At 34.5% G+C, this 23794-nt stretch overlaps 1 protein-coding gene and 1 long non-coding RNA gene across 14 annotated transcripts in view; one reads left to right on the top strand and one right to left on the bottom strand.

Moving 5' to 3' along the window:
- Positions 1–23794, top strand: part of EYA4 (EYA transcriptional coactivator and phosphatase 4) — a 285396-nt gene that overhangs the window by 215533 nt on the left and 46069 nt on the right. For 7 of the 13 annotated variants that reach the window (XM_055391993.2, XM_055391996.2, XM_055391989.2 and 4 more), the window contains 7 exons: positions 4363–4429; positions 5650–5792; positions 5936–6079; positions 8096–8175; positions 11869–12052; positions 21654–21790; positions 23228–23311. In XM_055391993.2, the coding sequence (XP_055247968.1) occupies positions 4363–4429; positions 5650–5792; positions 5936–6079; positions 8096–8175; positions 11869–12052; positions 21654–21790; positions 23228–23311 (839 nt within the window). The remainder of the gene's footprint in view (positions 1–4362; positions 4430–5649; positions 5793–5935; positions 6080–8095; positions 8176–11868; positions 12053–21653; positions 21791–23227; positions 23312–23794) is intronic. The other 6 variants (XM_055391997.2, XM_019030241.4, XM_019030242.4 and 3 more) reach the window with 1 other exon arrangement.
- Positions 1–23794, bottom strand: part of LOC129534547 (uncharacterized) — a 43281-nt gene that overhangs the window by 4236 nt on the left and 15251 nt on the right. The window lies entirely within an intron of this gene.

Here is a 23794-nt window from a genome sequence, read left to right on the forward strand (position 1 = left end):
CAAGCTCTTAGAACTTTGATCCTTATAAAGTTAGAAACAAATTCTTATTTTTTTGAGAACTAATAGTCATAGCAGTATGCATTGTTATAAATTATATTTAGAATAATTTTGCTTGATATTTTAGTTGACAGCAAAAGTCCCATGACTTTCTTATTATGGATAAGTAAACTTAACTTCCTTCAAAATTATTTTATACAATGTTTAATTAATTTAATAATTAAGTTGTAGTAGCTGACCTTGCTTCTTCAACTTATCCATTTGAGTTACATAAAAACTGCCTTCTGTTTAACATTTGAGATGTAAAACTATCCATTTGATTCCTTCTAAATAACCTTGTTTCCTCTCTGGGTTTAAAAAACTCCTCCTGTATAAGCAGCTGAGTGACAAGTATTAAAGGTTAATGGGCTGCAGGAGAGCACATGCTGGTTGCATTAGAACCCAGCCTCTGAGAGCGCTCGAATGCTTCAAAGAGAACAATAGCATGTCTTTAAACATCAATCCCTTTAAAATATAAATACCTGATAACTCCCAGCTGGGCACAAAGGGCATGAATTAAGTAGACTTAATTAAATTTTTTTAAGTTACAATATTTCTTTGGCTTTTTATCTGGTGAAAGGATTTTTCTAACCTGAGGAGGATTGGGTACATCAGAAAGAAGAACATTAAACCTAGGAAAGTATTTGTGGTAATTGAATCTCGGTTCTGTTATTCTACTTTAATACATTTTACATTTATCCATATGCTCATGTTATAAGGATTTTTTTGTCAGTATGTTTTGTGTAAAAATAGTTGAGATATTAGAGCATATATTTGATTTTTACAGATGATCTAATTTCACTAGTTCACACCGATTAGAAGCAGTTGCCATATATTTACATAAATATTAGTACTCCAAGAAAGAAATAATAGTACATAAACTTTGCACAGAGACTCATATGTACTAATCCACATCTTTTCTAGCAGTTTACCTGCCTCTCAGGAGATAGTTACCAGTTCAGTATTCTGTATTGCACACTTACCATAGCTTTTGTAAACTTTCTGCAAAATAAATCTATATGAACAAATTGTTAAGGAAAGGAATGGAGTTATTAACTTATTGCTGACCTACTTCAGTAGTATACTACAAGTTAATTGAAAGCTGAATGACAAAACTATAAAGTGTTAGCTCCAGAAGGAATTTCAGAGCTCTCTGATCCGTTTTGTAGACAAGAAAAGTTAAAAGTGGTTAAGGCCATACAGTCAAGGCCTCACAGCTGGTCAGTGGTATAAACGAATCTAAAACCATGTCCTTATGATCAGTCCCTGGGTCCTTTCTGTAATGCCCCATCAGAAAATAGATGGAAAAAGAAATAGGCGTGAACAATCATCCTGTCTGAAATTCACTCATATTGTCTTTGTAGATATTTTCCCAAATTTTTAAAGAAATATCTAGGGACGTGCTGTCCAGTAAGGTAGCCACCAGTCATATGTGGTTATTAAAATTTGATAAAATTAAAAATTTTGTGTTTTATTTTCATTTTCACAGCAATGATGCAGTAAGTATATTTGTATTAATTGATTTTGAAAATCATCAAGTACGACTAGAGGCGTTAAGTTCTCAATATTTTCAGCAACCAAAATTTAACTGAATTTTCAAGTTTAAACACATTTCAAGTGTTTAACAGCTGCATGTGGTTAGCAGCTACCATATTGGACAGCTCAGATACAGAACATTTCCAACACTGTGGAAAGTTTTATTCCACAGCAGTGATCCAGGGCAGGGATTATCAACATCAGCACTGTTAAAGACTTGGGCTAATTCTTTAGTGTGGGAAAGCTATCCTCTGCACTGTAAGATGTTTGGCTGCATCTATCCCAGAATGCCAGCAGCACTCCCCCAGATGCTTCTTTACTAAAGAAGCAACCAAAGATGTCTTACTAAAGACAAACAAAAATGTATCCAGACTGTTTAAGTGTCCCCTGGCAGGCAAAATTCTCACCCCCACCCACCTCTCATCCCATTGAGAGTCACCAATCTAAGATGGCACGATAATGAGAATGAAACCTTAAAATTGCTTTGACACCATCAGAGAAACTGACAATAGATATTAAACATGTATTTAAATTAATTTTCAGGGCATTTTGAAAACAAGCAGTTTTGCTTACTGTTGTATGCAGAAATGATGGAATGTAATGAGTGTTTTGGGTAATGTTTATGATTAATCAGATGACAGTGGGGAATAAAACGAAATTCTTTCAAGTTTGTACAAGATATTCCAGAAATCATTCTGGAAATGAGGCTGCCCTTTGTGGGAGCAGTCTTTACTTTGATCTGCATAATTTCCACTCGCTTTAATCCAATTTTATTGTTCTTTTCAGTTATCTGCAAATTTCTGAATTAGAACAAAATGTATATATTTTAGTAAAGAAGCATAAACTTTCCTACGTGAACATCTTAGTTTTCTGAGCCATAGGTTTTCTGTTCTATTTAGAAAATGAACATATAGACGTTAATAGAAAATTGTAAAGGTTAGTTGAGCCTTTATAGTGTTGTGAGTACATTATTCTAATGATGTTTAGATTTATCATTAGAAGAAACATCCTATATATTCAGAATTGAGTTCATGTATATGGGTTTTTTCTGAAATGTGTGATTTTGGTCTATGTCTTATTTATAAAAGGTTACTATAATGAATATTTATCTTCATGATTCAGTGTCTCTTTGGAAAAGCCTTCTATTTCACAATATTGATAATAACTGATTAGTATAGCCCAAGTCTTGAGTGTACCAAGGATAAATTCTGTAAAGAAGAGACAAAAGAATATTTAATCAAGCCTCATTTAACTATATTTCTTTTAGAGTATTTGGTATTGTTAATCGATAAATTAGAATGAATATCTTTGGAATAACACTACTATTATGAAGTGTACATTTAATGCCCATTGTGTAGTAGAACAACGAGTCTGTTTTCATTAAGTTGATTTGAAAATTTAAAACGTTCTTTAAGTTTTGATAAATATGTAGAAAATTAATAGTTTATTGGTCAATTTATTTTCAACGATACGTATCAAATTCAGTTAAATTCTGGTTGCTGAAAATATTTAGAAGTAACACCTTTAGTCAAATTTGATGATTTTCAAAATTGACTGATAATATTCTTAAAAATATACTTACTGCATTATTGCTATGAAAATGAAAATATTCTTTCCATATTCAGAGCTTATAGGCAAAATAGCATTTTAAACACATTAAATGATGCATGTTTGTGAAGCAGATCACAAGGGTTCTTGTGATATATATAGAAATATATCATGTTTCATAAAATAGTTAGCAACCTAAACCTATTTGTCACTTTTACAATTCTAAAAGTTTCGCTCCAGAATTATTATGAACAACTCAGAAAGGACATAGTACTTTGAAGTATAACTATGATTGATTAGACTAAACTAATTCCAGCACTGCATTGTGTACTACTTTAATCTTTTTGAAAAGTGAATGAACAGCAGATGGCCTAATAAAGACACTCCGTGTACTCGCTCAGTGTGGATTGGCTCTAAGGGAACTGGCTCACACTTTAGAATCCATATATTTGCAAAACATCTGTCTTAGTCAAGGCAGATAGTTAAAGGAAAGAGAAACTTCCAAGCTTTTGGATATATTCCAGTTTGGGGCTCCATGTTTGGATGAACTGTTAATAGGACCTCACGTTCACCTTTAAGTTCTTCTCAGAAAAGTATTATCTCTAATAGTTCGAAGTATATTTGTAAATATAATTGCTACTGCATTTTGTGATTATGTTTTAAAGAAATCACCTGCACTTTCTTTAATTATTACTGGAATATTTTAGACTGCATTTTTTAATTGTTCATCTGATGGGTAAAATGAGAGGAAATAGAATAAAATAGTATTTTACCATTAGAAAATGAAGTTTGGAACATCACAGTCTTTATTTTGTATTGTATTTGAATTAGAACAGATATGGAGGAAGAGCAATATGTATATATTGCCATCATGTTTGGTATTTTAAAATGTAAAGTTTGCAAATTTTAAAAATTTACTTTTATATTTTGCAAGCTTAATTACCCTATAATCAAAGATATTTATTCATAGCATATTAATATATAAGAGCATGCTAATGATTTGAGAAAATGGAAGAATGTAGAGGGAATGATTTGTGAGACAAACGTTTATTTCATGCTTTTTGCACAAAACTCAAAGCAGTTTAATTAGGAGAAAGTGTTTAGGCAGCTGTTTCCTTTTAGAAAATGAATTTCTGGAAACATGTATTTAACATGGCAATTTCTTCAAATTGGTTATGTACACTCTAGTGAAATGTATTTATGAAGCAACCTTTGGTGCACTGGTATTTTTGTGTCTTACAGTAATTACAAGTAGTGGCTACAGCCCCAGATCAGCACATCAGTATTCCCCACAGCTGTATCCTTCCAAGTAAGTGGTCAGTAGATTCTTTCTGTTTTATTAGAAAATTTTTCCAGCATTATCTTTATTAATCTGTAGTCACACAATATGACAGCTTTAAATTGGCAAACATTTATGTCTATACATGTATTATAGATGGTTGGATAATACTTGGATAGATTACATATATAGATAAATATCCTGTACAAATTTGAAATGGAGACACCCACATGTATCTTGATGATTCCCTTGAATATTTTTGTATACCTTGAGGAAAATATCAAGCTCAAATTAGAACACATTGCATTTTAATTCAAATTCAAAAATGCTGGCTGGTTAAAAAATCTAAAGAGATTACATTTTATCTAAATGTCAACACTTCATAATTAATTCCATCATTGAAATTCTTTTGTTGGATTTCCAGTTCTAATAAACATATTTTTGAAGAATATGCCTTATTGTTTTTATAACTAATATAGTCACTTTATTGAGGACAGTGGTAGATATTTCTTAAGTTTAACTATATTGGGTGTATATCTGAATTGGTTTGGAATCAGCCAGACGTGCCAAGATTTTGTATTGCTGATACATACACATTTAAATATAGTATGTTATTTTCTGCAGCATTTAGAGTGTCTGCCTTTACATATATACAGACTGAAGGTTGGATATCCAATGGGGAACATGATGTAAAATGTGGCATGATGAAAGGAATGATGTTCCTTTTTTTTTTTTTTTTTTTTTAAGGAAGCTTCCTACCTTTCTTTTTCTTTTTTTAAATTTCCAATTCTTGGGAGCGAATTCTTAGTAGGGCTTTTAAATAGACTTTCATAGTCTTTGCATAGCATTAAGTCACTCATGGTGAGTGTGAATTTGCTCATGAGCATATTAATTAACTAGTGTGTGCTCCATTTTCCTCATCTATATATTAACTGGAGTGCTATTTCAGATATGAGCAAGAATTGTAGACCTGGAAGAGACACAGGTGTAATATCTAAATCAAATTTCTACTTTTACAGGTGTGGTATAGACATAGGGAGTTTAAATCATTTGTCTATGGTCACTAGATTGGCTTGTAGCAGAGCCTGAGCTCCTGACATTCAGACTGTTGCTTTTTCCTATATTGTTAAAATTATATTGTGGATAAAGAGGATTACTTCCTGGATATTATAGGGTTTCACTGAATCTAGGCTGTCTAAATTAATACACAGTCTTTGTTGCCACAGTAATGCTATTTTTCTGATATTTAGGCCCTATCCACACATTCTTTCTACACCAGCAGCTCAAACAATGTCTGCCTATGCAGGCCAGACTCAGTATTCGGGGATGCAGCAGCCAGCCGTCTACACAGCCTACTCACAGACAGGACAGCCCTACAGCCTGCCCACTTACGGTATTTCACATCTTCTGTTTTCTTCTTTGGTTATAGGCAGGTAATCCTGCTGGCTGGTAGCTTTGTATTCTATTGTAGGTTACAACTTAGAAGGAAAATCATCTTACTAATTAAATGGTTTACACATTCAATTTTCTGAACAGATTTGGGTGTGATGTTGCCAGCCATCAAGACAGAGAGTGGACTTTCCCAAACTCAGTCCCCATTACAGAGTGGCTGCCTCAGTTACAGCCCAGGGTTCTCTACCCCACAGCCAGGCCAGACACCTTATTCTTACCAAATGCCAGGTAAGTAGCTACACATGAAACATGTTTTGGGAGAACTAGTTCTTTGAGTGAGACTCATTGGCTTCAGACTAGGAATATCCAATCATGAAGGTAGTTTTAAGCTTTATCACAGCTCACACAATTTCTAAAGAAAGATAACTAGACAGAAACATGATGAAATGGTTGAGTATACGTCAGGAAACATGACCTATACCAAACTTAAATACTTAAGTTTAAGCTGCGTAACATCAGCAGGAAACCAAGTCCAAGCAAAGCGACTCCCAAGCCAGACACCAGGTCAGCCACACATTTGGCATCTACTTAAGCAATTTAAAAGATCTGTAGCACAAACCAGTATTTTCTTTTCACTCTTCCTGAAGTATGTAATGCTGTTTTGATTATACTTAAATTTGAATTAACTCTTTTCTAAGTTTCATTTATTATTGACCAGTTGAGGATTTTTTGTTCATTCCTAAAATTCCTCTCTCCTATTGATACTATATTGCTTAATAGGACTGTTATATAATATTTACTCTCCAATCTTCCATATAGGCATATAGGATCATTAAATTTTTTTAAATTTTAGACTCCTATTAAAATTGTGTTTTTTCTTTTTCTTTCTTTTTTTTTTTTTCTGAGATGCAGTCTCGCTCTGTTGCCCAGGCTGGAGTGCAATGGCATGATCTTGGCTAACTTGCAACCTCCACCTCCTGGGTTCAAGCGATTCTCCTGCCTCAGCCTCCTGAGTAGCTGGGATTACAGGTGTGCACTACCACACCCAGCTAATTTTTGTATTTTTAGTAGAGACGGGGATTCACCATGTTAATCAAGCTGGTCTCGAACTCCTGATCTCAGGTGACCCACCCGCCACGGCCTCCCAAAGTACTGGGATTACAGGCGTGAGCCACCATGCCTAGCTGTGTTTTATCTTAATGCAATAGTTGCCAAAAGAATTTTAGTGACATAGTAAAAACTTTAAAAGCTGGTTACTATCTGTCATTTTGTCTGTACTGCAAATCACAAATTTGGGGCTATATTAACATATTTGAACCAACTGGTATGACATTTTGGTCAATTGATTCAAATGAAATAATTACTTAGATACGTTCAGCTGGAATAGCAGTGCTCTTTTTTACCTAGAATGTAGGTTGAAACATATTTGAATGCATGCTATAGCCACAAAAATTCATACAGCTTCAGTTAGCCATGTGACAGACAGTATTTTTATTTTTTTCACGAATACTCTCATATTGGTTATTCCAGGTCAGGTCAGTGGCACTGATTACATAATACATTGCTAGTCAAAACACATTGATAAAACAAGTAATCAGCTACCTCAATAGCCTTTCATTTTACTTCTTGACAAGCACATTCCATAAGGACTTTTTTTTTAGGAAACCTATAATTAGCAGCTCACTTGTTTTTGCCCTGATTTGAGAAATCATTAAATTTCAGACCTTGTAGTAAAGTTTTAGAAAGCCCTCAAACCCTAGATTTGTGTACCGTGAACAGTTCTCCCTTGAGTCTGAACCCTAATTCACAGCTATTTTTGTTCTAAAGAAAAGACAAAGGGAACAAAAGTACAAGGAGTTGCTAAATGGGGTTCTGTATGTTTATTTCCCACGCTAAAAACCCTGTACAAATGTTGAACTCAAGTGATTTTTTGTATGTAAATGCAGTTGATATGATTTGAAAGTTCCAGTAGTTTCCTGGAGGCAGTCTTAGTCTGTGTAAGATTTTATCCTTTGCATACCCCTGCACTTCTAGACTCTTAACCCTTGAATGTTGGCCTCACTCCTTATGAAGACTGTTCCCATGTGCTTCTGTTTAGCTCAACAGATTCAATAGGAAAGGGTTTACCAGCTGTTACAAGAGGGAGACAGCTAAGCCTATTTTCTGTATAAATGTCTCAACTTCAAATTTTACTGTCTTCACGACAAATTTCAAAGTGTTTCTCTCACAGAATTCTGCAAAGTGAAATATCTTTATCATTTTACAAGGAATACTTTAAAAATGCAATTTGTTTTTTACCTCTAGGTTCTAGTTTTGCACCATCATCTACTATTTATGCAAATAATTCAGTTTCCAATTCAACGAATTTCAGTGGTTCACAACAGGTATAGTAGCTTTTTGTGTTTATGCTTTTTATATGTATTTCAGATTTTTGAAGAGTACTCTCAGGTTGCCATATATGTGCATACTCTCCCAGAATAAGGTTTCTTTATTTAAAAATTATGATAGCATTTCAGGATAGTAAAAAATTAGCTATCTAGAATTCTTGGAGTATGCATTATTCCAGCTATTTTACATTTTTTGATTGCTAAAGGTTTGTGCTTTAAACATTTATGCTGTAGTTGTTTTAATCATTTGGCATGGAATTACAAAATGTATTGGATATTTTGCTATCTTAAAATATACTAAGAACAATTTTATTTTTCTTGATAAAGCAGTTATTATAATGAATATTAATTGGTTGAATCAATATTAATTGATTAAAATCAGTCATAGGATTATACTACAGACTATATAACATTTTCAGTCCTAAAAAGTGTCCTTTGTTACTAAACAAAATGCCTCAAAGACTACTGTTGGCTTTTAAATAATTTTTCTGTTTTTTAGTTTTATGAATACTTTTAATAAATGTTTGATTCCCACTTTCCTGACAGCTGCAACTTTTTGCTTTTGTCACTGTGCCTGCATCTGGTAGTCTTTAGTCCTCCTTCTAATTATGTTTTCTTAATATTTTTGTGAGTTTTAAAATCTAACATGTTAGAATTATGCATGAAGCAAGAGTGAATGTCCCTGAATGAGTAAATCAGCTCGGAGTGAGATGAATTCGTGATATATGTTGACACTTCCAAATCTTTTGTCCTTATTTTTTGATTTTCAGCCATGTTCGAAGTAGTTGAGATTGAAGAGTGGCTGACTTCTGGTCTGGCAATACACTATTTTACTTTAGTAGAGTTGCTAGACACTTATATATTCTAAAATGTAAGTTACTGTACAAGTGCTTACTTTTTAGATTTACTGAAGGAATTTTATCAATTGCTTTATTTTAGTTTTATTGATATCACAAAAGGCAGAAAGGAAATTTTGATCATTAAAATCGTGTGGAATAATATTTTTGATAGGATTAAACGGTGTAATTTAGCATTAGGAAAATGATGTCTTAAAACACTAAACATCAGAGCCAGTGTATACATTTTATTTTTTAAAATTGAGGTTTTTTTTGTAACTTGATTTTATGCATTTATTTATTGGTCCAGCAAGCATTTATTGAGCACTTGCTATATGTTAGATTTTTGGCTAGGGATTGAAGATTCAAAACGAGTAACTCATTGTTCCCTGCTCTTTAGAAGGATTCAGTCCTCCGAAAGAAACAAATATGAAAATAAGATGGACAGAGGATGGGATGGGATATAGTGAATATAATAACAGAAATATACACTAGGCAGAGTTGTACTATAAAGGAAAAACTGCTCTGCCTCTATTTGGGAGGATTAAGAAAAGATTCGTAAAGGAAAAGAGCATTTATTTGAAAAGAGTTAATCGTAATCTGATTCTCTGTGAAGACTTAAATATAGTGGATCCCACTGTAAAATGTAATCTGTATTTGGGACCATGGCCTGAGCACCAGTTTGTTGTTTTGGCTAATACCTATTGAGTGCCCATAAAGTGTTAGGAATTGGTCTGTATACTGGGGCACACGAAGGTGGGGCTGGAGTAGATCAGATCTGATTCCTGCCTCATAGAGCTTACAGCCTACTGGGACAAACAGACAATAAACCAGTAAACACACAAATAAATGCAGAATTAGAAAGAGAACAGGGCCTGCTAAAACATCAACTGAAGTATAATTTTGAATAGGGGAGGTTTTATATAAGGCTTCTCTATGGAAACCACATTTAGGCCAAGACTTCTAAGAGTTAGGTGAAGAAGGAGAGCAGTGGTGTTTCAGGCAAAGAAAGCAGAGTGTACCAAATCCCCAATGGATGGAAAACTTGGTGTGTCACTGAACTTAAAAAAAAAAAAAAAGGCTGGAGTTCAGTTAGTGCATGAGGGGGAAGTGGGGAAGCACATTTGCAGAAATAGGCGGGGGCCTGCTCACGTAAGGCCTGGTGGTTTACAATAAGGAATTTGGATTCTATTCCAAGCCCAGTGGGAGGCTATGATAGCATTTTGAGCAAGAAAATTACATCATTTAATTTATGTTTTGAGAAGATAACTCTGCCACCAAGGTCTTTGGAGAAAGTCAGAAATGGAAACGAGGAGATAAATTTAAAAATGAATACATTGCCTGCAACAGGAAGAAAAGGTAGTTTGGACAAGGGGGCGACAGTGGAAATGAAAAGAAAGTGAGATCTTTGAGATATGTCTGAATATGAGAAGACATTATATTCCCCAGTGGGGAATAGCCTGGACCTTTCCAGTATGTAACGTCATCCTCTTCTGCAGGAATTAGTAGGCTAACAGAGAGCTTCAGCACAGATGTTTGACTTAGGCACTCTGGGTTTAAATTCTAGCTCTGAAACTTACTAGCTGTGTGACCTTGTGCAAATCACTTAACCACTCTGTGCCTTAGTCCCCTTCAAAGTAAAATGAATATAGTATTAAGACCACATAAGAGAGTATAAGGATTAAATGAGTAAATATATCTGAGCCCTTAGAACAGTGCTTTGATACAGAGTAAGCACTATGTAAACATTTGCTACCACTGTTTTACTCTGAGAGATATTGGTAGGAACTTTGTTTAAATATGATGAGGTTTTTGTTCTTGGCTCACAAGTTACAGTAGTGGGAAACATTGGATCTTGAAATTTTCAGACTAATAGAATTTTAGTTTTCTGCCATATTAATCATTTATGAAGATATACATATTTACTTACAAAGATTATTTCTTTTATTTTTTGGAAACCACATCAAATGTAGATCTTTGTTTCCTTTGGAACACATTTCATCAGGGGATCTTAATGTTATCAGTGATGACCAAGGATTTGTCATCACTGATAACATTTTGGGCTGACACATGCTAGATATCTTAAACACCAATTATCACAACAAATCCTTACTCATCATCCTACTTTGTAAAAGGATTTTGAATCATTTTAAGGTTCTTAAAATTTTTAAATAAAAAGCAGGTCAGGGGTGTTGACTCAGTGCTTTCATTTTTCTCTGTAACAAAGGAGGGAAGCTAAATCATTGAAAAGTTCACTAAAGACTTTAAATCAAGGCCTCAGGTGGCATGTAGTTTGTGAGAGGCTGGGTAAAAAAATAATAATAATATTCATCTTCTTTTATTTACTTTTTACCTCCTGCCAAGAAAACAGAATTATCAGTGGTAGCCCAGAAAGGAGCAAAAATCACAAAAATGCAGACTGAGGTCTCTGTGGAGTCTAGGAGGGGCAGCCCCAACTCCTTGCTGGTGATGTTAGAAGATGTGTAAGAACGGATTTTGTGAATATGAGCTGATTCCATCTCCTTCTTTCCTCTTCAAACACGTAGGTCCTGATGATGTAAATCCTTGAATAAGTAATTATCAGGAGCAAAGTGAAGCATATGCTAACTTTAATCACGTTAAAATTTGTGTACTGGACCTGGTTTGCCAAAACAATAGGGTGTTTCACTACTATATGTTTGTAAGAAATGCCCACAAAGTAGTCTCTGCTCATTAGGATCATCTCAAAGCTGCAGACTCAGAAACAAATGGGGCTGAGTACTAATCTTTCAGTTACCATAATGACTGGTTTTCTTTGGAGAGTATTAAAGAGTAATTTCTCTTTCAAACACACACATCTCAATTATTGTTTCAGGATTATCCATCCTATACAGCCTTTGGCCAAAACCAGTATGCACAGTATTATTCAGCATCAACGTATGGAGCGTATATGACATCAAATAACACAGCCGATGGCACACCCTCTTCAACCTCTACTTATCAGTTGCAGGAATCTCTCCCAGGACTGACTAACCAACCAGGTACAGATCTTCACCCAGGTGAAATACTTTTATATGTTTTGCAATATCTAATAAAACGGAGAAAGTGGACATTCCAAAAACATGGCGGAAAGCTCCCAGATAATTGTGCTGATGTTTAATCTGTGTTAGCATGACTGTGTAAGACGAGGCTCTTCTGGCATTTCAGAAGATCCTTCTTTTAGATATGGGACAGATAGGCGATTTTAATCTCTAAATGATGGTGTACATATGAATATGGAGCTTTTGCCAGACTCATTATTCATTTGTGAAGAACTTGCAACAAAGTTGTAATATTATCTTCCTTGAGTATGACTGATATTATTTCTTTTGTGCTAAAGAGACTGCATAAGCCCTTCACCTTTGTAAGTTGTCAGTAGCTCTAGCCAGTGAACATTTCCTACATTCCTGGGATTTGTAGAATCAGTGATAGGTAGTTTAATATCTTTGTGTGATCAGTGTGTATTTAAAATCCATTGTGTGTTTCATTATCTGAAACTTGCAGTATTTGAATTGCATTTGCGACACATAATTTGACACAGCTGAAGTATTTAAAGTTAAAAGCAAATGTAACAGAGACTCAGTATAATCCTAAGAAAAGTTCCAGGACTTTTTGGAGAAATTATTGAGATGATTCTAAAATCACAAGGAAAGGTGGATGAATTAGAATAGTCAAAACTATTTTTAAAAATAAGAACGAAGTTTGAAGACTCAGATTACCTGATTTAAAGACTTATAATGTACAGTAATCAAGAGAGTGCAAAAGGATAGCCACATAGAGCAATGAAACACAATGGAGAGTCCAGAAACAGATGCATATATATGCTAGAAAATGGATTTTTGAATCAGGATACAAAGGCAATTGAGTGGAGAATGAATAGTTTTTTTCAACAAATGGTGCTAGAACAATTGGACATCTATATGCAAAAGAGGAAAGGATCTCAACTTATATACAAAAATTAACTCCAAATGGATTGTAAGCCTACATCTAAAAAGCTAAAACTATAAAACTTCTAGAAGAAAAAAAATGGTGGAAATCTTTGTGACCTGGGCTACATAAAGATTTTATAGATATGACATTAAAAACACAATTCATACAAGAAAAGAACAGATAAAATTAGATTTCAAAAAATTGTAAAGAACTTTTGCTCTTCAAAAGACACTATTAGAATAAAAAGACAAGCTATAGACTTGGAGAAAATATTTATAATACACACACTGATAAAGGAATTATATAAATATATAAAGAACTGTCAAAAGTCACTAAGAAAAATGAGGTTAAGAAATTTTTTAAATATCATTAATTTGTTCAAGTATATTTTTCTGCCTTCAGTTATTTGCAAGATCCAAATTCATCTCTACTTCTTTCTTATTCAGCTTTGGATGGGAGGGAAAATAGGGAAACATGGTCACAATACTGTAAACTCTTTCTAACTGGACCAGTGGGGCCAAGATGACTCAATGCCATTAAACGATTATTTATTGAGTATATATTAGGCATCAGCACTGTGCTAGAAACTGATATTTCAGCAGTAAATGAGCTCTTTGCCCACCTTTGGCTTTCATTTGACAAGCAAGACAAATATCAAGCAAGTAATTACAATAGTGAGAAAGGGAAAATGGTAGGTCATATGGGGGATATTAACAAGTAAACTAATTTGGACATAAAGTAAAAATGAAACTGATATTTTAAGCAACAGCCAAGATATGTTTATATCATGAATTGATGAAATGATAGCATTCATGATTTTTAGTTCCCTGTTCAGAATATAATCTTTACCTGTGGGTCCAAGAAATAATTATCTAGTAGATATAGCTTATCTTTGATGCCCCTACATTTTAGTTTTTTCCCCTTATCTTCCTTTTATATCCTCCTACCTGTGGGCACACAGCCCCTTTGAATTTCTGGTCCTTGTCCCTTTGGGGCTCTCTGTTTTGGCTTTTCAGCTAGCCTTAGCCTCCCTGGGTATCTGTACCCCTTGCACGGCCAGGATTAGGGTGAGGTCAGTGAAGCACCTAGAGCACAAAATTTAAGGTGGAACTCGTTCTTGGGGTCCTTAAATTTTGTGCCCTAGGCGCCTTACTCATTAGCCCCAGCCCAAATCACATGTTCCAAATCTGCCATGATCCTCTTTGGGTCAATACTTGTGTTGCATCAAGGATCTTACTTTCATTCAAAGAATGAATGGTTTCAGAATCCTTGCTTAACAAGCAGTGGAGATACTTCAGGGAAGGAGATATTTGACGACCTCTTATCACCCTGTGGAAGGTTTTTCTCAATGAATGTGTGAGGAAAACAAGGTAGGGTGAAACCACAGAAGTATTTAATTATCAAGATATCAGAGACTGAATGATGGACAAGACCAAAAGGGTGTTTTTTTAATTCGCTAGACTACAGCTACCAAGAATGAAACCCATTTGTGTACTCAGATACGGTATATGCTACGTGGAGCTTTGTGTAAAATGTTGCTTTTGCTCCAATTTCCATATAATCACGAGAAAGCTTCTCTGCAGGAAAAACACAGATGGTTACTTTCCTTATTACTCTATCAGTATTGAAAAGAGCTATTTTATTCCTATTAAATATATTAAATGGAGGCAGGTAGATATTCTGAGTATGTGACTTTGGGTGTGACACATTCACATATGGAATTCTGACATTCACTATCAGAATGCTGCAATTTCATCAGGCCTTCATTGGTTGCTAAGGTCAAGAAATACAGTTTGACATCATTTTCAGATTTTATTAGACTGTCTGTTGAATTTAAAGAAGGAATTAATTCTACTTATAACTCTATTATTCTCTCAACCAAAATCGTAACAACACACATGTCTGGACCTTTAAAGAATTCTATGACCTCAGACCTTCAGTCAATGCAGTTTTAGGTTTAATTTTGCCTTTTCAGATCTGGCATACGGCCAAAAAGCAAACAAGTTTATAACTATGGAATTTTTCTTTATTATTGATGGAATCTGATGTATTTAGTTCAAGGGCAAGAAAAGTATTTCCCATTGACTGGTTCTGCATTTTGGACTTAAAGTAGAAACCTAAAATTAAACCCACAGTTTTTCATAGAACAGTCACTGCTGAATTCTACTTTTATAATGAAAACATACCTTATGTTCAATAAGAGACAGCTGGTTTTTCTGATTTAGAGATAAGCCTAATGAAATAAAGTGGGATCTAAATATCCAAAACTTAAAAGGTGCAGTTATTCATTACTGTACTGATTAAAGGATAATTATTCAATCATGTATAGTATTGGGTCAAGAAAAGCCTAGGGCAACTTTGTAATGACTGATGTTACTTGGAAATTGCAAATAGCATTCCATTATTTAATTTACCTTATTAGGTAGTTTGACAGTGGATTTAAAGAAACACTACCATGCTGATTAAGAGCAGACATTTTACTTCATTCTCTTTCTAAAGGTCTTTCTTTAAAGTAAAATTTATATTGGGTATATCAGATTTTTTATTTGTATTAAGAAAGTTTGAGGATAGATTCGCACATGAAGATGAGAAATATTTTTATAGCGCCTCCTTTTCAAATATTTTAAACATCTTTAAAATCAAATACAGTTAGTCTTATATAACAATATTATGTTTTACCCTGACACTTTGACAAACATTACAATACATTAGCTAATTGAACCTAACAAGGGCTCTAGAAAAGTAAAGGATAGAGTAAGATCATTTCACTCTCTGAAAAGAAGCCAGTTTCTTAGGCAGAACACAGCAGCCTTTTGATAACTTCATGGTATTTCACGTAAGGAAAGGAAGGGAAGTAAAGTGCTGACTCATCTAATGGAAACTAACAAGAGGATTTAGATAGAAAGGACCACATTCAACTGCTCTGCCAGTTTACATTTTCCCTACCTGTGGCATTGCTATGCCCTTGTGCAATTACCTGAGTGAAATTTGGCAGAGGCACTGGAATTAACAGCATTCTTCTTTTAAAAAAAAGTGTCAACAAATGTTTAATGACTGGTTGAGCTCAAGTTCCTGGTTTTACCCTTTATCAGAAGAAAGGATAGCACCTTCAAAAGGAATAGAGGTCAGTACAATTCCACCTGGGTGATTGCTCTAGGAGCCCAGATGTATCGCCTGGCCTCTGCAGGGCATGCTCTTTTGCTTCTGTGAAGTTCTTTCAGTGAATTCTTTGGCCCTCCATCTCACAGAAATTATATAATGCCCATGTGACTTTTATTTTAATTTATTGTTTAACTGACAAATAAAAAAGTATATGTATTGGTTCAGTGATGGGCAACCGTAATCTCAGCTACTCTGGAGGCTGAGGCGAGAAGATTGCTTGAGTCTAGGAGTCTGAGTCTTTAAAAAGAAATTGTATCTATTTTTGTGTATAACCCATTGTTTTGAAATACATATATATTGTGAAATGGCTAAATTGAGCTGATTAACATATGCATTACCTCACATGCTTATCATTTTGTGGTGAGAACCCCGAAAATCTATTCTCTTAGCAATTTTTACAAATACAATACATTGTTACTATGTATAGTAACATGTTGTATAATAGATATCTTGAACTTACACCTCTTGTCTAGCTGAAGTGTTATATCCTTTGACCAACAGCTCCCCAGTCTCCCTCTCCAGTCCCACAGCCCTTGGCAACCACCATCTTACCCACTTCTTCTACAAGTTCAACTTTTTTGCACTCCACATGTAAATGAGGTCATGTAGTATTTGTCTTTCTGTGCTTAGCTTATTTCGCTTAACGTAATGTTCTCTAAGTTCATCCTTGTTGTCTCAAATGACAGGATTTTCTTTTTTAAGGCCAAACATTATTCCATAATGTACATATACCACATTTCCTTTGTCTGTTTATCCATTGATGAACACTTAGGTTGACTCCATATCTTGGCTATTTGTGAATAATGCTGCAATGAACATGGAAGTGCAGATATCTCTTCAACATACTGATTTCATTTCCTTTGATATATACCCAGCGGTGTGATTGCTGGATCATATGGTAGTTCCGTTTTTAGGAACTTCCATAGCATTTTCTATAATGGCTGATATGGTTTGGTGGTGTCCCCACCCAAAATCTCATCTTGAATTGTAATCCCCGTAATGCCCATGTGTCAAGGGAGAGACCAGGTGGAGGTAATTGAATCAGGGGGGCAGTTTCCTCCATGCTGTTCTCGTGATAGTGAGTGAGTTCTCACGAAATCTGACAGTTTTATACATGTTTGGTAGTTCCTTCTGCTTTCCTTGTCCTTCCTGCCGCCTTGTGAAGAAGGTGCCTCGCTTCCCCTTCGCCTTCTGCCATGATTGTAAGTTTCCTGAGGCTTCCTCAGCCATGCTGAACTGAGTCAGCTAAACCTCTTTCCTTTGTAAATTACCCAGTCTCGAGTAGTTCTTTATAGCGATGTGAAAATGGACTAAATGGCTGTGCTAATTTACACCCCCACCAGCAGTGTGTAAGATTTCTGTCCTCCACAGTGTCTCCTACACTTGTTATCTTTCTTCTTTTAGATAATAGCCATTTTAACAGGTGTGAGGTGGTATCTCATTGTAGTTTTAATTTGCATTTCTTTGGTAATGAGTCATGTTGAGCATTTTTCATACACTTGTTGTCATTTTTATGTCTTCTTTTGAGTGATGATCATGCCAACCCATTGCCCATTTTTTATTTGAGTTATTTGTTTTTTACTATTGAGTTGTTTAAGTTCCTTATGTATTTTGGATATTAACCCTTTATCAGATGTATGGTTTTCAAATATTTTCTCTCACTCTAGTAGGTTGTTATATGACTCTTTTATAAGTAGAAGCAGATCTAGGTTTGACCTTCTGGTAACCTGAAGAGTCCATTGCTATTTGCCTGAGAAAGTATAGCCAAATGGTTAAAGCAGGAGTTCTGCAGTCATACCAGTGTTGCATCATACAAGCTATTTAATTTTGTTAAATTAATTCCCACTTCTCCAGTTTCTCCATTATTAAAAGACAATAATGAAGGACCTAATTCACCGGGTTGGAGTGAGGTTTAAGTCAGACACACACACACACACACACACACACACACACACACACACGCATATATATATACACACATAAATATATATAATGTTTCATAATAAAGAGCTCTGACAAATCAATAAGAAAAAGACAAACAGCCTAGTTTTCTTAATGGGCAAAAGATTTAACAGTTACTTCATTAAAAAGAAGATATCAAATGAGCAAGAAACATGAAAAAGTATTCTTCATAATTACTCATCAAGAAAATTATAATTAAAACCACAGTGAGATACCATCACACACCCAAAATGGTGAAAATAAAAAAACGCTAACAATATCAAGTATTGACAAGGATGTGGAACAACTGAAACTCTCATTGTGGTAAGAGTAAGTTAATACTGTCTTTAAATTAATAAAAATGAGCAGTGTGTTAGCATGGTCGTTAATACACTGGAAAGAGTAATACACTGGAAAAGGTCAGTGTCTGTTAAAGATGAACATATGCCTTCCCTCTGACCCAGGAATCACATTGCCAGGTATGCATACCCAAGAAGAATTAAGAGCTTATATCCACAAAGACATGTACAAGAATGTATATAGCAGCTTTATTCATAGTAGCCTAAAATTGTGAATAACCCAAATGTCCATCAACAGAATGGATACAGTGTAATATATATACATGAAGAAGTTCTAGCCACATTAAGGAAAGGACAACTGCTATCCCAGGCTAGAATATGGATTATCTCACAGCAGTGAATGAAGCCAAACACGTATTTCAATAAAAAAAAATTTTTAAAGAACAGTGCATTACATGTACTAAGGGGTGAATAAATGTAGAGTTACCCTTCATAGTTTTCTAAAAAGGCTGTCTTTATCCCCATCAAAACACTTCTGCCCATATTTTGTCCAAATTCTTAGAGCCCTTTTAAGATCCTTCAGTAATTTGAAAAGCATCAATGGGAATAAAGTCTTAGGTTTACTGAAACCCAGATACGTCCTACAACCACAGTCTTTTCTCTTTCCTCTTCTGCTCTTTTCACCCCTTTGCTGTGACAGCTGCTGGATCCCAGTTCATTTGAATAGCAGAATTATTCCTGCTAAACTCCTCCTTTATGGACTCAGCCTACAACCACCCATGACTGGGGTTCCTCAAGTTTTTGTCCTTTCAGCTCTTGCACTGTGACAAGAACAAAGTTGCCTTATGATAGTTAACACCTGAAAATTGATCTATAATGACTATAAGGAGAAGTTTTATGGAACGTCATCCAAAATGTTTTTTAAATGCATGCTTAATAAGTGAGGGTTAATTTTAATCACCATTTTATTTGAAAGCAGACATTTGGTTTGTGGGATATAGTAACCTTAGGAAAATTCTGTTTCAAAAATAATTAAAAATGGAACTTTTATGTGATTTTATTTAAAAGTTGGTGTATGTTCAGACATCTAAAGACTAATTTAATGCCTATACAAATAAGGTGAAACATGATTTACTATAAGACAAGGCTATATTCAACCCCATAACTTAAAAACCTTTTTACTCTGCTATCTACTCTCACCCAGGTGATAACATAGACCCATGAAATGAACTATGCTGGCAATATTTTAAGTGCAAATAATATTTGGAGCACAGGCATATTTTTTTGATCATGTGCTGACATGCACAGTGTTTCCCAAAGAAAATGTTAGAGGTTACCCATGTAAAAATTACTATTTCTCAGAAAAAGTGATGCCTAGTTTGTTCAGATTTGTTTATTTAGATTAATAACTGCTTGGTTTTCCTCAGAATTGTTTATTTTAATTTTTAAATTTAATGATTAAAAAATAATAGCCATAATATCTTTTTGTTTAAAAATCATGTAATTTAAATTTAATGTAGTTTACCTTCTGCCTTGGAAATTGTCACTTTATACATATAATTTAAATCAAATTAAATATAAATCAGATTTATCCCTCAGTATTCCAGAAAGCTGCCATGAAACTGAGATTTAGAGAGATTGAATAAAATGCTTGTACTCATATAGTAATTCTGACTCTTCAACTTGTTATACTGTATCATCTCACAGTTGCCTCAGTTTATCTTAACAGTTGCTCCTACAGATTTGCTACTACTCAGTACTCTCTACCTCCTAAGATACTTTCTCACAAGCTTTAATCATTTCAGAGTTTTAGATATCTATGGGACATACAGAAGTCAATTAGATTCTGAAACTGAATTAAAGTCTGAAACTTAGGATGTGGCCTAGTTGGAGGTATAGGTTTATGTATGAGTCATCACAGAGAGGGTCATTAACACATGAGAGAGTTAAATCCCCCAGATTGTGTGGAGTGAAGACAGTGATCAGAGGATGGAATTCTGACATACTAGCTCATAAGGAATGGGAGAAGTACAGGAGTCCATGTTTTCTAGATGGAGATGGACTGATCGGAGTGATTCTAGAACTAGGAGAGTGCAAGGTATCAGCTGTCAAATAATAGTTTTGAGGAGGTGCTGTTTAAGAGAATCACACACAGCACAGAGATCCTGGAAGACAAGGACTGAGTCTGTCTATTGCATTTGTCAACAAGGTGATTTCTGGGGACTGTTAGCAGGAGTATTTTTGTCGCATTTTGGGGAACCGAAGCTAGATTATGATAAATTGGATATCAATAAGTGGGGACAGATGTGCTGTCCAGTGCTGCAGCCACTGGCCACACGTGACTCTTGAGCACTTGTCATGTTGCTAGTGTGGACTGAGATCCAGTATAAGCATAGAACACTGCACAACATTTCAAAGACTTAGTATGAAAAAGAAAATGTAAAACATATCATTGATAATTTTATATTGATTACATAGTGATATAACATGAATATATTGAGTCAATTAACACATTGATTGATTACATACTGATATGATAACATGGATATATTGGGGCAATTAACATAGAAGTGATACTAATTTTACATATCTCTTTTTACTTTTTTTAACAAAGCTGATAAAAAACTTTAAAATTTTATATAAGATCACATTTGTGGCTCACATGGTATTTCTGTCATATAGCACTAGTATGCACTATTCTAAGAAGTTTTATTTAAAAGAGAAAATGGAAGCAAATAGTATCTAGATGGAAATTCCAGGTCAGAGGGAAGGACTTTTTAACTTCTCAGTGACCCCAAGAAATGGGAGAGGTGGAAGGGAAAATGGGAGAGGTGGAAGGGAAGATGAGAGAGGTGGAAGGGAAGATGAGAGAGGGTTTGATTAATGAAGCATGACTTCCTAGGAGGTGGGGTTGGGAGTCAGGTTTGCAGGTGGAGGGATGGAATTGATCCAGAAGAAGGCATCTCATTCTCTGAACTGTGACAAAAAAGGAGGTGAGGACATATCTAAATGGAGATAAATATGTAAGTGAAGGTATAGACAGGAAGTTGAAGGCATATGGTGTAGAAAAGACATTCAAGTTTAATAGATCACATAGATTAAAACTAGTAGGAGTTTGTGTAAACTACAAAAGTTCTGACTGACTTGTGTGTGCTTGGGATTATAAATCTCTTTTTTGCCATAAGGAGGTTTCTATTGTATAGGAATTTGTTAAGATAATTAATAATGAAGACTCATACTTGATCTAAAAATGAAGTGCTATTCTTGACCTAAGTCATGTTATCTATAGGAGAGTTCGATACCATGCAGAGTCCCTCCACACCCATCAAAGATCTTGATGAGAGAACCTGTAGGAGTTCTGGGTCAAAGTCCAGAGGAAGAGGCCGGAAAAATAATCCCTCCCCGCCTCCTGATAGTGACCTGGAGGTATGCCTACTCATTCTTAAAGATTGTAGTATGATGCTTTATTTTACCGAATGATACATTCTCTATCTTAACAGTTCCATTATGTTTCAAATTTAAAAATAAAGATATATCATGAATTGAATGGACCTACTTTGTGATAGGCATTTTACAACTCTGAAGTTTGAGATTCTATCCATTATATTATTAAAATTAAGAACAAATAACAGTATAAAAATGATCTTGATTTACAGATTATTGGCCTGAGATAATTGCAAGTTTTGATCTAAATTGGCACTGACAAATTTTAAAACTATAGCCATTGTTTGTGGGATACTTTTCTATGTAGCACTGTATTCGATAGCACTAAAGTAATGGAAGATGTCCAAATGGGTCATTAAGTTTAAAAAAATGAAAGTAATTTGTATAGAAAGAAAAATCCATCTTCTAAAAATAGGACAAGTTTCAGTCACTTAATAATATGTGTTAAAATCTGAAAATTTCATTATATGTCACTTTCTATTTATGAGTTCTTTTGAGATATATCCGTACTAAGCAGGGTTGATTTTTATATACAACATCAGTAGAAACTATTCTTAACCATAATATGTTACTTCTTACATACCACATGCTTCAGTTAAGAAAAAAATTGAACTTCCAGATTTAGTAGATCAAGTGACGGACGTTGTGATTCTTTATAAGAGATAACTTCCTTTTCTTGAACAACAGCAACAAGTTCACATCGCCTCAAGAACTTGACAGATGATATAAATGAGTGACCGGGCTGAGTTGCCCAGCAGACTGTGAGGAGCTCAGAGTGCAGGCCCATTCTGAGGGACCTGCCTGTCACTGCCATGTAGGAATGGCAGCCAGCCTGGCCACAACTTCTAGTTGCTGTGCTACAGTCAAAACCCTGAAGTTTGTGGGCAATTGCCTAGTTCTCAAATGTTAATTCATAATTTGAAATCCTTCAAAACTCCAGGGAGGCCAACATATCTGCTGGCGTAATGTGACCCCAGGATCCATACTTGACAATTCTGTTTAGCGGTTACTCATTGATTCTTTTAAATATTTCTTTAAAATCTAATTCTTTCTTTGCAGAAATTGTAAAAGTTTATGAATCCCTAAGGTATAAAACTTTAAAATATGTAGAGTTTCAAGCATGCTTCTATCATAAAGTCTGAATGTATCTCTTTTTGGTGTTAACTACAAGTAAATGTATGGATTAATTTATTCAAGCGAGGACATCTGACTTTTAAGCTTATAATTTGTATAATTCCTGCTCCTCAGGCTTTATAGGAGTTAGATTTGGCAAATTTGAAAAACAAAAAAAATGAATAGTATTATTTTCTATTAAATGATATCAAGATGATCTCTAGGAAGGGAGACATTTTCTGCTTGTAAAGAGATTTCTGTTTCCTTGGACTTTTTAATTTTCTGATACTTATTTTTTGTCTTCAGCGTGTGTTTGTCTGGGATTTGGATGAAACCATCATTGTTTTTCACTCACTGCTCACCGGGTCTTATGCACAGAAGTATGGCAAGGTAAGAAATCAAGAAACGTTACTCCAAGAAATCTTGTTAAATTTTTTGTGTTTAAAATCAAGGGCCATTTAAAAATTCTTTTAAGTGTTTTTTTATTGCAGTCTGTGAAATCTTCTCTTAATTATCTATTTCTAGTGTCTTATAGTTCTTTAATATGAACTGGCAAATTTAACAAAGCTAATTATAAATTGAATTCCTTGCTATTTCTTCAAAAGGACTGAGTTTTCTACATCAAGACCAAGCTTCTTAGTCTCACATAATTATTTTAGAAAAAAACTGTAGATCGAAATGGACTTCAAAACATTATAAAATCATATATTATCCCCGATAAAAGAGCTTTAAGAAATTGTTTAAATTAATTTGTTGCAATTTTATAGCAATAGCGAGTAATCTTTCGTCTGACAGATCTTTTGGATTTATGAATGAGAGTGTTTTTTCTGTAACTTGAGTACACATATGAACAGCAACCGAGGTAACACCCCC

This window comes from Gorilla gorilla, chromosome 5 (genome assembly GCF_029281585.2).
Source record: "Gorilla gorilla gorilla isolate KB3781 chromosome 5, NHGRI_mGorGor1-v2.1_pri, whole genome shotgun sequence".
In the NCBI taxonomy this organism is placed as follows: domain Eukaryota; kingdom Metazoa; phylum Chordata; class Mammalia; order Primates; family Hominidae; genus Gorilla; species Gorilla gorilla.